Consider the following 13,770-nt stretch of genomic DNA (forward strand, 5'->3'; position numbering starts at 1 on the left):
TGAGAGCTGAGGTGCAGTTGGAGTCTGAAGGCGCAGGGTGGAGGAGAAGTCCTTGGGGCTTCGGTAAAGTCATCCAGCCCGTAGCTAGCTGGGAACAGCCCGGAGCAGAACATGTGTGCTTGCCCCAGTCCTCTCCCTGCCCTGGTACTGACCACGCGGCCGGAGCTGGAGGAGCGGAGGTGCTCGGGTGGAAAGTGCTGCCTGGAGAGGCAAGGTCGGAGCCAGCTCAGCATCCACCCCCTCCACTTTCCCTCTCTTGGCCTGTGGTCCTTGACCTTTCTGATCTTCTCAAGAGATTTTGTGTTTCCTGGGACCTGGTGATCTTCCGCCTTTGCTGTTACAGCTCATTTCTCTTGTTCACTGCTCACCTACAGAGTTCATCTATCAGCTGCTCTCCGAGTCCCACTTTCATTATCCTGGGGACAAGCCACAGCTCCACGTATTCATCCGGGTCCAGCAGACGAGGCTCCTGTCCCAGCGTGGCTGAGAGCCTCAGCTCTCCACTCATGGCCCTGTGGCTTTGTGCGGTGGTGGTGACTTGGACCCAGAGAGCCCAGGTGCCGCACCTGCCTCCCGTAGAGCCTGATGTCCCAAGTTCATTGCTGCTGCTTGCCTTCAGCAGGCAGGTTCTTGTTTTAGCTCCCAGCCACAGGCAGTGCTGGGGTCACATTTACACCTTGAGGGGGATTTGGGCTTCACTGCATTCCTTTGGTCCCTGCCCTGGCTGGGTGTGCGCAGGATGGCGGCTTGGACTGCCAGGCAAGTACTGGTCCAGGCAGGGTAAATGGCAAACGGGGGTGGCCCTTGGCTAGCACCAGCTGCAGAGGGACCAGGATTGCTCAGCTCTGTTCCCCTACACAAGCTTGTACCCCAAAACCATCACTCTGAGGGAGTCAGATAGGCCAGAGCACTGTTAGGTCGTAGCCTCTTGTGTCCCTGGGCAGCCCTGGTTGCGAGGAGGCAGCCCTTTGCTGCCTGACCCTGCGTTGCAGGTTGGCTGCTGCTCCCTGGCTCTGCTGCCAGCCTGCCTCTGCCCTCACCGCTCGCCCAGGCTGGGACGGAGCCCCATGTCACAGCCTGGCGACAGCAGCGATGCGTCGGGGTGAGGTGAAGGGCCAGGCACATACCTGGGTGCTGCTCAGATATTTGGAGGGGCAAGAGGCCAGGCAGGCAGGTGGACAAGAGGAGGCGGCAGTGGTGCTGCCGGGGCAGGCAGCGTTCTCTGGCAGGGCCGTGTCCCCAGCCGGCACCAGGTCCTGCCACGTGCTCCCAGCCGCCCCCGCTGCTTGGCCGGGCCCTTGGTCCATGCTGTTCGGCGTCCCCTGTCCTTTGTGCCGCCGCTGTGCGCTGGGAGCGGTCGAGTTTCCTGACCGGTTGAAAACATCCCACCTGAAACATAACAGGCTCTTCCTCTGGATGCTGCTATTGTTTTGCTCAGCATTACAGAAGCAGCTTAACCGGGGCGGCCAATTATGACATGTCTTCCCGAAATAGCCACTCTCCTGTCCCTTCTGAGCCCACGGAACGGCCGCCCCCTTAAGATGCAGCCGCTCCTTTGTGGCGGTAGTGTGAGTAAGTGGCTAAATATAGCCGTATCCCATTCACGCTCTCCTCGGCGCGCAGGAACAATGCCGCGGGTGCACACGCGCCGACACGCACCTGCCTGGGAGCGGGTGCCTGCTGGCTGCGGAAGACGCACACCCACCCACGGCGGCTCCGCCACGGCGGCGGCCCCGGTTTGCTACCAGGCACGGGGCACGTTTACTCCTGAGGAAGACGCTGCAGATGAACCTTGGGAGGAGGAAGCCCTCGAGCAGAGACTAGAGAGGCATTGTTCTCGGCCCTGGAAAATCCGCCTCCGATCCCCGTGGAGCAAGCGGGGCTGGAAGGGGCAGTGGCACCGGGTTTCCCCGCAGTCGGAGAGCGGGTCGGGGCAGGAGAGGTGGTGGCAGGATGGCGACTGCCCATCCGTCCTGGCAGAGCGGCGTGACCCCGTACAACCCGTCCCAAAGGCAGCAGGGCACTCATGTCTGCCGGGCTTCGGCTCTAGGCCTCTCCGCCAGCCCGGCACTGCGGGCAGAGGAGTGCTGGGGTCCATGTGCGGAGCCCCGGGGGGCAAATGGGGGCCCCCTACTATTCTGTGCTTGTGGTGGAGACACTCAGGTCTCCCCCCCTGGAACTCCGCAGAAAGTACCACCTGATGGCCTGGCTCTTGAGGGACCGGTCCCCTGTCCACACTGGAAGCCCTCAGCCAGACAGCGGCTTCCGGGGAATCCCCCAGGTGATCCCAGCTGATGGATGAGCTGGGAATTTGGGACTGTGTGTGCAAGAATGTCTGATCTCAGTGCTGCCACCAGCTGGGGCAGCCGGGGGAGCCACCTCCGGCTCCGGCCCAGCTCCTGGGAGAAGCCCCCATGGCCGGAGCAGAAGGCCGGGCAGGGGGCTGCGGGTGGGAGCAGCTCTGGCTGCCGCAGCGTGTGGGTGCAGGAGGCAGGAGAGGGGGAGCTGCCTGGCCCCGGGGGGAGCAGAGAGCCCCCAGCCTCAGAGGTCCCCTGCCACGTCCAGCACTGCAGGGTCACTCTGCCATGGAGCCGTGCAGCGTGTTTCTCCCCAGTAAGACAAGGCTGAAGCCCGGCTGTCCTAAAGCACTTGAGCCGAGGCGAGGCTGTGCCTCCACTGTTTGAACCGCACCGCTCTCCCCAGGGTCTCCTCCAAACCCCACCTCCCGGCAGGACGCATGGGCCACCATCTCGCCGTCCTCACATCGGGGAAGCTGAGGCACGGCGGGACTGGCGGTTTGTTTCCGGCAGCGGTGGCGGCACAGCAGCCGGACCCCAAACACGAACGTCCCGATCCGCATCCCCGCGCCCCTCCTTCCTCCCCACGGGACCGTGCCCCGCGGACCGGCAGAAGGGTTAACGCGGCACTCGCCTCCCCGGTTCCCCGCACATGGGCTCCCTTTCATCTCTGGCATGGGGCCAGCCAGCGTCCGCATGAATCACAGGCCACTCCTCTCCCCCCCGAAACCCCTTGGCCGGAGGCTTCTGCAGCCTTTTACTCACACAAACAAAAATAAATCTCGCTGCCGGCCTCTGAACTCTGCAAAGGCGAGTTTCCCTCTGGCTCCCCGAGCGGCCCGGAGCTGTGCGCGGGGACTTGGCACGCTCCCCGCCGACCTCGCTCTTTCACTCCCGGCGCATCCTGTGTCCTTCTCTCACCGGGCGGCCCAGCGAGCGGAATGGGACGTGACGGCCGGCACAGGCGTCGCTCGCGGCTGCCAGGAATCAGCCGGGTACAGCCTGCGAAAGCCACCGGGGCAAATGCCACACACGAGGGTACTGTCCCCCTCCCCGCCGTCATCCCCGCGCTCCCCCGGCCGGAGGGGTAGGTGAGCTTCCCACTCACGCTGCGCTCCTGAGGTCACCTGCGTGGACCGGGACAAGTCCCGGGGTCGGGGAGCCGTGTCGGGATGCAGCCGTGTCGGGTCCCCTCCTGCCACCGGCCCTTGCTTGCATAGGACTGTCGTTACCCATTGGAGGCTGCGTGGTTTTGCCCCGCTCTTCCTGCAAATTCGGGGCCTTTGACCTCTTTGGCCACTGCACAAGGGACGTGCCGCTTCGCTCTGGGTCTCTGCATTGGCTGACGGGGCCCTTCTCCATCTCCCCGTGGCAGGTGGAGCTCAGCAGGGCCTGGTGCTTCCCAGGGCCGAGTGTCTCCTCCTGGACCCCCAAACCCTGGGGAGAAACCCCACCTCCCACCCTCACACCGAGGAGGCAGCGCCGTGCCGGCGTTGCCAGCACGGGGTTCCCGTGCCGCCGGGGAGTGCCATCACCTCCCTGGGTGAAGGCAGAGCGCAGGCAGGGATGGCACCCAGCATCTGTACAGGGACGCTGGTGCCATTGTAGCTGCCCCTGCGCGATGGGGGACACGTATCCTCACGCTGTCGTGCCCTGGCGCGCTCCCCGCTCTGCCCATCTCCCCTCAGGGTCAATGGGAGCTGCGGCCCCAGGACCAGCGCTGCCAGGAGGTGGGTGGGAGGCACGTGGTGAGGTTATGGTCGCTGCCTTGCCTGGAGACACTTCTGGGAGGTGGCAGCATCAAGTTGCCTGGATTTAAAGCCAGATGACAACACTTGGAAATGGAATAAAAACCACTTCTTTCCATGGCCACTACTGGCCCGTGCAGCTCATCGTTCCAGGGTGCCTCCGAGGCTTTGGCATGACTGCGGGAGGGTTCAGATCCTCACCCCAGGCAGGGGGAGTTCCCCGTAACATTGGGCAGAACAGGGTTGGCCGTCGCCTCCTGCCCCTGGGGCGCATCTTGTGGGTGCGAGACTGCTGTCGCAAGGGTTTGCAAGGTGGATGTGTTCCACAGTAGTGCTGCTGTGCTCCGTGGGTGACCGGTTCCTATTAGAGGCAACAAACATCAGCGAGTCCAGGGAAGCTATTTTTAAGCAGAGGAAGCACTAGAATAGCATCCTGAGTTTTTTAAGCTTGTGACTTACTAAAGAGCCCAAGTCCTTCGATAGCGTCGAAAGTAATACGTGAGCTCTTGGGTCCCATTTTGGCAACTGGCATTGTGCAGAGGTCCAGGTGCAACCCCACAGGGTTGTTAGTAAGACCCAGCAGACCCTTCCCATGTGTGCGTGAGCATCTCTGGTCTCCAGTGGGTGCAAAAGACTCAGCCAAGGACAGTGCTGTGGATTTCCAGGGCTGGAACCCACCTGGTTCCTCAGCTGGATGGAGTCAGAAAAGGCACATGTGGGAGCTGGTGGGACAGTGAGTGAGATACTCAGCCAAGCATTCCACCCCTCCCTGGCTGCCTGCTCAGGGTCCTTGCGTTAGGATGCCATTGGCAGGGCTCGTCTGTCCCAAACTGGTTTGTTTTGGCTGTTATCACCTTGAGCTGCTTCCATCTGGAGTCCCAGAACCCACTTCCTCCAGCCCCCTTTTCTCCCCGCTGTTTTGTATCAGGGTCAGTCTCTTGGCACCGGTGCAGATAGTCCTGGCAACTGCCAGTCCCGTAAATGGGACAATTCCCAAAACATCTCCATTTTCAAGGCTGGTCCCAGTTCTCCCCAGAGCCTGGACAGGGCTGTTCTCCTAGGAGAGTGTTCTGTTGGAGGCTTTCACCATTGCTGTCACGTGCATGCTGTGGACCTGCGAGACTTGATGTTTAAGGTGTGCAGGCGGGATGGACACAACCTCCTGCCGGTCCCCTTCACACGATGCCCTTGCTGTGGGAGGCATACAAGCCAGGTTTATCTTCTGCTCTTAGGGTCTATAGGTCTTAGGGCTGACGTCCTACTTACTCATCATATGTCCTTCTCCTCCAGGCCGTGCTGAAAGACCAAAGTCAAATGAGGCAGATGGAGCTGGAGATCAGACCTGTCTTCCTGGTCCCAGACACCAATGGCTTCATCGACCACCTCAGCAGCTTGATAACGCTGCTGGACTGCAGGAAATTCATCCTGGTGGTGCCCCTGATCGGTGAGTAGGGCCGGCGTGAGGTGGAGGCTTCCCCTTCCCCCTGGCATGGGCTGCCCTCCATGCCAGCTCCTTCTCTCCCTGCTTCACGTGCCCACAGTGCCTGTGTGGTCTGGGGCTGGGTGGCTTGTGCTGTGGCCGGTTGGGTGTGGAGGTGGACCTGGCATCTGTCCTGCCCTGTCTCGTCCCAGCCATGGCTGACGTTCCTTCAGCCCATGTCACCCTTGTCCCTTCCTGCCAGCTTTCTGCCCACGGCACTCAGCAAGCTCCTCTCCCCCTGGTGCATTTGGGGTTGCCAGGGGCTGGGAGAGGCACACGGGTGTTAAATGGAATTTGGAGGGAATTTTGGAGGGAGCAAGGAGGAGGAATTGTTAAACAATCAGAACAGATAGCTTATCCCAGCTGAGCTGGGGCTTAGGCAGCCTGAGCAAATGGCCGGCCTGTGTCCCAGCGTCTCAGAGCTGCTCAAGCCCAGCCCTTCTTTTTATCCTTATAAAGCTCGCAGTAAAACAGCAAGCTGGTTCCCGTTATTGGTAAACACTCACCCTGGCAGATAACGGCTGTGCTGCTGGGTGGTCTCCCAGGGTGGCGGGAGGATTTGGTTAGATGCCTTTGCTCTGATTGTTTGATCGCGCTCCGGGCTGGAGGTAGCGTTCCTCTGGCCAGTGTCGCTCCGGCACCCGGCACGTCCCGGTGCCAACCTGGCGTTCAAAGGATCCCCGAGGGCAGCAGGAGAGGCCGGGGCAGGAGCGGGGCCAAGCCTTGCAGAGCCCACAGGCTGCCCCATCCAACCACAGCCCCGGGAGGTCAGGGGCCAGCTCTGCCCCGTGGGCATCTCCAGCATCCGAGCAGCAAGGTGTACGCTCGTGCCGAAGTCCTGGCCTGCGGCACGCAGGGGTGCCTGCCCTCCAAGCCGTTACGGGGCTTCCTTCTCAACTCCTGGTGTCCAGCAGACGGCTCTGCCTGTCCCAGAGCCAACGTCCAGCTGCCACCAGTCCCCGTGTTGTGACCGGACTGGCTCAGGAGGGATTGCTGGGGCTGGAAACAGGACCCTTGGGGAGGGGGAGCAGGGCTGGCCGCCTGCCCAACTCAGCAGGGGAGCTGCCAAGGTGCTCTGTGGCTTGGCATCTCAGCGCCAGGGCTTCGTGTAGAAGCGAAGGGAAGGAGGCCAGCAGCACCAGCAGAGCCCAGGCAGCCCCAGGAGCTGCAGAGCAGATTAACACCTGAGCTGGGACCTGCCCTGGAGCCATGGCCCTGCCTCCTGGTGCACTCCTGTCCTTGGCGTGAGGCTTCTTCATCCGAGCCCCAGCCAGGGGCAGCAGTTACAGGAGAGGTGAAAACCCTGGTCCCGTCCCTGTCCAAGATGCTGCTGCCCTCAACCTGCAGAAGGGGCCTGGCCTGCCCTGCCACGGGCAGGAGGAGCAGCAGCAACTGAGCACCTTCAGCGCTCTCCTGTCCTGCTGCCTCCCTGCACAGCCCATCACTGGGGGGGTGGAGTAACTCCTCTCCCACCGCCTGCCATGAGCCTCCCCTGCCGCTGCTGCAGCACTCTGAAGCCAGCGACTCCCTGTCCGCAGCGGATGTTGGTCAAATCCCCCCTTGTCCCCCAGGAAAGCCAACAGTGCTGAGACCCGGGTGCGGGCAGGAGGAATTCGTCCCCCGGGGTAAGCCGGGGGCCCGTGGCTGCTGGGGGCAGAGGCCTTGGTGCTGTGCCCCATCACCAGTCCGGAGACACGCACGGTGCCCTTCCCCCAGCACGGGGCACTCCTCCCCGCTCTTCCCGGGGATGCAGCAAGGGGTTAAGCACGCGGCTTCGCGTTGGGTTTGTTTCTCTTGCTCTTTAACCTGCTCCGTGCTCCTTGAGGCTGACCCCGCCATGGAGAAGCCAGGCCTGGTGCAGAAGCACAAACAAGCCTCCCCTTTGAAGCCTGTTTAGCTTGGAAGCAGGAAGGCGGATTTCGGGAGGGAATACCAGCTTTTCCTGTTTGATGTTCCGTTCTTGCACGGCTCCCCCCACCCCGGGCCCAGCCGTGCATTGTGTGGAAATGGCAGCATCAGGTCGGTAGCAAGAAGAGTCGCCGGCCAGCGAAGAGCAAAGCAGCTCCATGCAGCTTTAATTTGAATACCCAGACAGTGAGTGCCAGTCTCACCATGGAACAGAGCGATCACGCAGGCTCCCCGGGCAGTGATTCACAGCACTGGGGAGAGGCCTCAGACCCCGAGCTCTCTCCCCGAACCCCCAAGGAATGCATAGTTCCCACTTGAACTCAGGACTTGGCTCCAGGCTCGGAAACAATCTTCAGAAATGAAGCCATGGCTAAAACACACACTGTGCACACAGAGGCTCCCTCGCGCACACGTGCACACCAGCTCTCGCGCGCCCGGCCTCGCGCACACGCAGCCCTGTGCACGAATGCAGGCAAGGACGCTCGTGCGCACATCTGGCCGCACGCTTGTGTGCCCGGCCTCGCCGCTAGCCGCCTCGGCGGCATCTTGCTCGCACACGCGCACTCGCTGTGCGATGGAGCGGCTCTTCCAGCAGCCCCAGCATCAGAGGGTGGGTGCCTCCTGGAGCTCTGCTGGGGTCCCTCGGGCTTCTGCTGGGCTCGGGAGGCCGGAGCGGCTGGGATTGCCAGCTGCTTGGCAGCAGTACAGGAGGCTCTAAGGCTTGATGGGCTCCAGTTAAGGCAAATGGGCTGGGAATCCGCCTGATCCCAGGCTCAGGCTTGTCTCGAGCAGCATGTGTCAGGACAGATGTGCGAACCCTGTATCAGACCCAGATGGGTGAGGTGTTGGAGATAACGTGTCCCCTGCCGGGAGCCTGGGACAGCGGCTTCAGGTGGGAAAATAGGGCCAGGACTTGTGCGGGAAATAGTGTCGGAGCAGGAACTGCCTGCTCCCACGCGTGACCCTATTCCCACGTGCAGCCCTGCGGCAGGAAGGCAGCAGCTCTCGGTGTCTGAAAGTAAAGGGCAATGAGAGGTGCAGAGCTAGGCAGCGCGATGCGGGGCAGGAGGCACGGTGCTGCTGGCCACCGCTGTGCTCAGAGGCAGAGGAGTGGGCTGCAGGAGGCCATGGTTTTCTGACACCCTCGGGCACGCACGGAGGTGCCATCGGTCGTGAGGCAGGAGCATGGGGTAGGGGGCACGGTGGTGGTCTGGCATTTTGCAGGGCAGAGCGAGGTGCCCTTAGGGAGCATTACCGCACGCTGCAGGGGTGAGGTGCCTGCACGCTCGGGGCCGAGCCAGGTGACCCACGGAGGTGGAAGGCAGCAAAGCTTTTCCAGACCTGCAGCCAAGTCCAGGAGTGCAGGGACGCTGCGGCAGCTGAACCCAGATTTCCTGAGCCAGCTCCCAGTGCCCCGGCCCCAAGGCCTTGGCAACTTGCGTGCTCCAGCAGCAGGTCACAGGAGCACCTTGTCCCATAGTAACTGTACCTCCTCTTCCTGTTTGAAGTGATAAACGAGCTGGATGGCCTGGCCAAGGGCCCAGAGATGGAGCACCGGGCTGCAGGCTATGCCCGCCAAGTGCAGGAGAGAGCCAGGAAGTCCATCGAGTTCCTGGAGGAGAGATTTGAGAGCCGGGACAACTGCTTGAGGGCTCTGACCAGTCGAGGCAACGAGCTGGAGTCCATCTCCTTCCGCAGCGAAGACACCACCGGCCAGCAGGTAAGGGACATCCCGGCCCCAGGAGGATGGGACACACAGGTCCTGATGCCAAGGGCTGGAGGCTCTTGGCCACTGCTTCCCTGGAAACCAGGGACCCTGGGGTCCACGAGCTCTGGGCAGGGGGTAGCTCTGTCCCCAGCTTTGCAGGCGGCTGAGCAGGCTCCTGCAGGCTCCATGTGTTTCGGCTCCGAGCAGCCCTGCTCTCCACTGAGCTGCGGCAGCGTCTCAGGGGCGGTGCAGAAATCAGGGCGGTGGGGTTGCAGGTTTTTTTCCTGCCAGGGGTAACATTGCCCTTTTCTTCCAGGGAAACAATGATGACCTGATTCTGTCCTGCTGCCTCCACTATTGCAATGACAAGGCCAAGGATTTCATGCCCTCCAACAAAGGTAGAACATCTCATATCCTCCTTGTCCCTTCTCTGTTGCATCCCACGGACCCCTCTCATTTCTCTTTCACGGCCCCTCCCACGTTTTGCCTCTTTCAACACCAAGGTGCCACCTCCTGCCTCCGGTCAGCCCCAGGCTGTGGCCCTCTCACCTCATTGCCAAATGCGCACCTCACTGCGCCGGGGATGCCCCAGCCTGTGAGAAGCTCACCGTAAATGTCCACGGAGCAATTTCATGGTGCTAGCAGTGGTGACAAAGGGCCAGAACAAGCCTCCTCTCCGCAAGCCCCGGTGTCCCCCGGCCAGGGCCCTTTTCCCTCCCGATGCCCAGCTGGCATCGGCCACGTGTGCTGGGACCAGACAGCCCCCAGGCTGTTGCCAGGGCACTGGGGATGGGAATCGCATCAGCAGCTGCCCAAGAAATCAACCCGCATTTGTCAGTGCGAATTCTTAGCAGCTTAACTTGTCAGATTCACAGAGAAACCGTCACCAAATGTTTATGTGCAAATGATGCTGAATTTTGAAATCATGTGGATTATGGGGAATGGGGCCTGACAAGCTGACAGCCTCTGGTTTGTAACAAGGAGGCGCGTCACCAGCGCGGAGCAGAGGATGTTTATTGTTACACATTTCTTAAAGTGTCCGCACAAAACCTCCCGATCCCACTTTCAGCAGCCCTCGGCCCCTGGCCTGCCCTACCACCAAGCCCCTGCTCCCCTTCCTCCCAGCACAGGCTGGCCGGGGTGCTCGCCCCACCATCCTCAGCCCTGACACCGTGACCACAGCCCGTGTTCCTGGCCACCCTCCCCTTCCCCTCGTCCTGCCGCTCCCCGCGCAGCCAATCTGGGCCCATGTTGGGCTCCCATAAACTCTGTTTTTTCCATTCCCGTCCTGGCTCGGAGGCACTGTGTTTCCTGTGCTCATAGGAACAGTACTCTGGTCACAGGACCCAGCTGCTTACACATACCCCATATGCTTCCCCTGCTTCGCACACACGTAAGCGTGGCTCCCACATCCCAGCCCGGCGCATTGCGTGCGGGGCAGCTCATCCATCTGGGGGCAAGATCCCTTTGGTTATTTCTCAGGCTTCAACTCTCTCTGGCTGTCTGAGCCCCAGCCAGAAACGCCTCGGTGTCAGTGGCGACTCCAAAAAGCTTCGCAAAAAATAAGGGGTGGTTTTAGATCTTATAATGAGATCACCAGAATAATAGCACCAGCTTCCTGCTGGAGCCAGGGTCGCGGGCCGTCTTCCTGGCCTGGGTCAGGCAGAGGGACCTCCTCTTCCCTGCCTGCGGCACGGCGCACCCCATGTGGGCAGCGGGCAGCGTGGGACCCCGGTGCTGCTCACCAGCTTCCCGGCCCCGGGGCTGCGGGCAGAGATTACAAATCATCCCCCAGACAGCGCAGGGTGTGGGGAGAAGGCGGCCTTCGAGATGAAGTGTTGTCTCCGAGCCGCGCCGGGAAACCTCGGCAGGGAGCGGGGAGCTGGGAGCACCGCCGGGGTGCTGGGTGGCCCGGGGCGGGGGAGGCCATGGTGTGGGGACAGCGCGGTGTGGGACGGGTGCAAGGGCTGGGGCAGAGCGGGGAGGTCTGAGCTTTACGCTGCTCGCTCGCTCTCGTTGCAGACGATCCCATCCATTTGCTCAGGGAAGTGGTTTTGCTGACGGACGACCGGAACCTGCGAGTTAAAGCGCTGACCCGCAATGTGCCGGTGCGGGACATCCCCACCTTCCTCAAGTGGGCCCAGGAGGGCTGAGGGGGCTGAGCGGGGCCGACAGCCCCTGAGCAAGTCACGCAGCCTGTTACGGTGGGAGACCGGCTTCAGCGGCAGCCCTCACCACACGCCGCCATCGCCTTCCAGCCCACCATGAACAATAAACGCCACGTCTTCAACCCACCCCAGAATGGCCGTGCTGCGAAGGGCCCCCCCCCTCGAGGGCAGACCAGCTGGGAAGGTCATTGCTGTGGATGGTTCACGTGGAGGCTGGGCCATTGAGGGTCCCGCCAGCCTTCGGGCAGTGCCGGAGTGGAGCTGGCGAGCCCCGCTGGCTAGGGAAGCTTTGGGTGAGCCCGTGCCGGATCGCCAGCCTTTTGCTTGGTTTGCTTGGTTGCAGAGAGCTCGAGTCACGAGTCGGTGGCTCTTCGGGTTTGTAGGCTGCGTAGGGCAGAGACCAGGGATGCACCAGCACAGACTTTACGATTGCTTAGTCTAGCTTGTGCCCCTCGGAGAGGCCGTGGACTTCACGGGCAGGTTCCCTCCTGCCCCAGCCTGTTTGTCCTGCGTGGCCCAGGCAGCCCCAGGCCTCCAGCCCCCTCCCCACCCCGCGCCCGCCCCGTGCAGGGGTTGCTGCTTGCGGAGGTGCTTGTCCTCTCCCTGGTGCAGGGTTTGTTTGTTGAGTTTCATTGCAGATTTTCATACAGGTTAGTTTTCAGGTGTGTGCCCTGCCTGCTTTGCTGGGGGGGGGGAGGCTTTGAACACCCCCCCCAGTTCCGCCACGGCTGCTTTCTGTTCTGCTCCCCTGCCTACCCCAGCCATTACCTGCCCCTTCCTTCCTCCCCCAAACCCCGTAGTCCTACCCCACTACCTTTAAAGACATTTTTTGACCTAAGACTCAGCATGAGGCTAACAAGATCCTCCGAGTCCCCAAGGACCCCAGGACCAGCTGTCCCACAGATCCTGTGTGTCCTCACATCACCATGGACGACTCTTGCGTGTGGGCTCCAGCTTCTGCTTGTGGCTTCAGGGTTGGGCAGGGCTGGAGAGAACCGGGGCAGCACCCGTTTTTCCCCCCCCCCCCACCTGCCACTTGCCCTGCTGGGAGGGTCCCCTCTCGCCCTTTCACCGTGGAGGGAGCCACGAAGGGACCCCGCTGCCTCGTCACTGGGCCATCCCGCCCTAGGAGCTGGTGCAGAGTCGGGGCGTTACTGAGCCTCCTCCACGCCACGTTGTCCCACCACCGAGTCCTCCCTTCCCCAGCCCACTTACACGCCAGATACAGAAGCTTAAGAGGGAGCATTAACCCGCGAACTGGAGCCCCTGGAGCTCTGTCAAGTCCCAGTCCCATGAGCAGAGGGTGGGAGTGACCCTGAGGCCGTCCCCGGGCCCCGCTGGGGCGCCGCGGCCGTGGGAGGGAAGCATCAAAGGTGGTGGAGGAAGCAGTAGAACGGAGCCCAGCGTTTTCCTTTCCTGCGTGGGTGGCTCGGACCCGGTGTCTGCGTCAGGAAGCCCAGTGTTGCCCCTGTGCCAGCCACCCAGCCTCGTGGCGAGGGCCAGCGCCGGGGTTGGAAGCCCAGCAGCGCCCAACCACAGTGGGGCTGCATGGCACAGCAATGAAGACGAGCAGGTTTACGCTTGCTAACCTGTACCATATGGATGTCCCAGCCTCGGCACCATCCGGGGCGGCTGCAAGCGAAAGAGGGTCTGTGCTGCAGAGCAGAGCCTGTTCAACAGAGACTTTGGGGTACCCACGCCTGCCGCAGGCTGCGCAGAGCCATCACCGCGGCTGAGCCCACCTGGGACCATAGCACCCGCGCCCCGGTACGGTGCCTGCAGCACCGCGCTGGCTGTAAGCAGCACGCAGACTTTGCCTTCTCCTCCACGCTGGGTGTTTAAATGTGTGTTTTCTAATGGAGCTGCCCCAGGGCTGCTTCGCAAGGCCCTTCCTGGGGGACCACCAGCTCGGAGAGACCTGCGGCTCTGCCAGACGCTGACCCCTCGCACCGTGCCGCAGGCTTGGCCGTGGGACGGCGGTCTTGCTGCCACCAGATCACTGGCACAAGAGCAAGCAGAGTGGGGGCTCGCTGGCTTCAGCGTCCCCGTGCCTGGGGCCAACCGTGCCAGGCTGCTGCCCCAAGCTCCCGCAGCGAGCCTGTATCGAGGGGAGGCAGCCGCATTCGGGCTATTTTGTTAAGATGGTTTTAATAATTTTTAGTATTAAACACTTTGTCTGTGCAGCGTGTTGTTTCGTTTGCCGTCAACAGGGAAGTTGCTGTCAAGGCTGGGGCAGGGGTGGGCACGGGGGGGCACCGGGGAGGGACGGCAGCGGGACGCGTTTGTGCTTGCAAGGATGAGGGCGGCTCTCCCACCTGCAGCCGCTGGTGCCCCCCACCAACCGAGGGGGCTCCAGGAAAACCAGACGCACGGCAAAGCCCTTCCCCTCCCCACGCCTCCGCACCCACCATCTCCCCGGCGCAGCCCGTGCCCCCCAGCATGACACCCAGCCCCCCATCCC

At 62.2% G+C, this 13,770-nt stretch overlaps 1 protein-coding gene across 3 annotated transcripts in view; it reads left to right on the forward strand.

Annotated features, from left to right (window-relative positions):
• The window catches only part of SMG6 (SMG6 nonsense mediated mRNA decay factor), a 114,825-nt gene extending 101,335 nt beyond the window's left edge, over positions 1-13,490 (forward strand). For all 3 annotated transcript variants that reach the window (XM_054847408.1, XM_054847411.1, XM_054847412.1), the window contains exons 16-19: positions 5,336-5,489; positions 8,942-9,153; positions 9,458-9,539; positions 11,164-13,490. In XM_054847408.1, the coding sequence (XP_054703383.1) occupies positions 5,336-5,489; positions 8,942-9,153; positions 9,458-9,539; positions 11,164-11,294 (579 nt within the window). In that variant the 3' untranslated portion in view covers positions 11,295-13,490. The remainder of the gene's footprint in view (positions 1-5,335; positions 5,490-8,941; positions 9,154-9,457; positions 9,540-11,163) is intronic.
• The last annotated feature ends 280 nt before the right edge of the window (positions 13,491-13,770 follow it).

This window comes from Grus americana, chromosome 19, assembly GCF_028858705.1.
Source record: "Grus americana isolate bGruAme1 chromosome 19, bGruAme1.mat, whole genome shotgun sequence".
NCBI lineage: Eukaryota > Metazoa > Chordata > Aves > Gruiformes > Gruidae > Grus > Grus americana.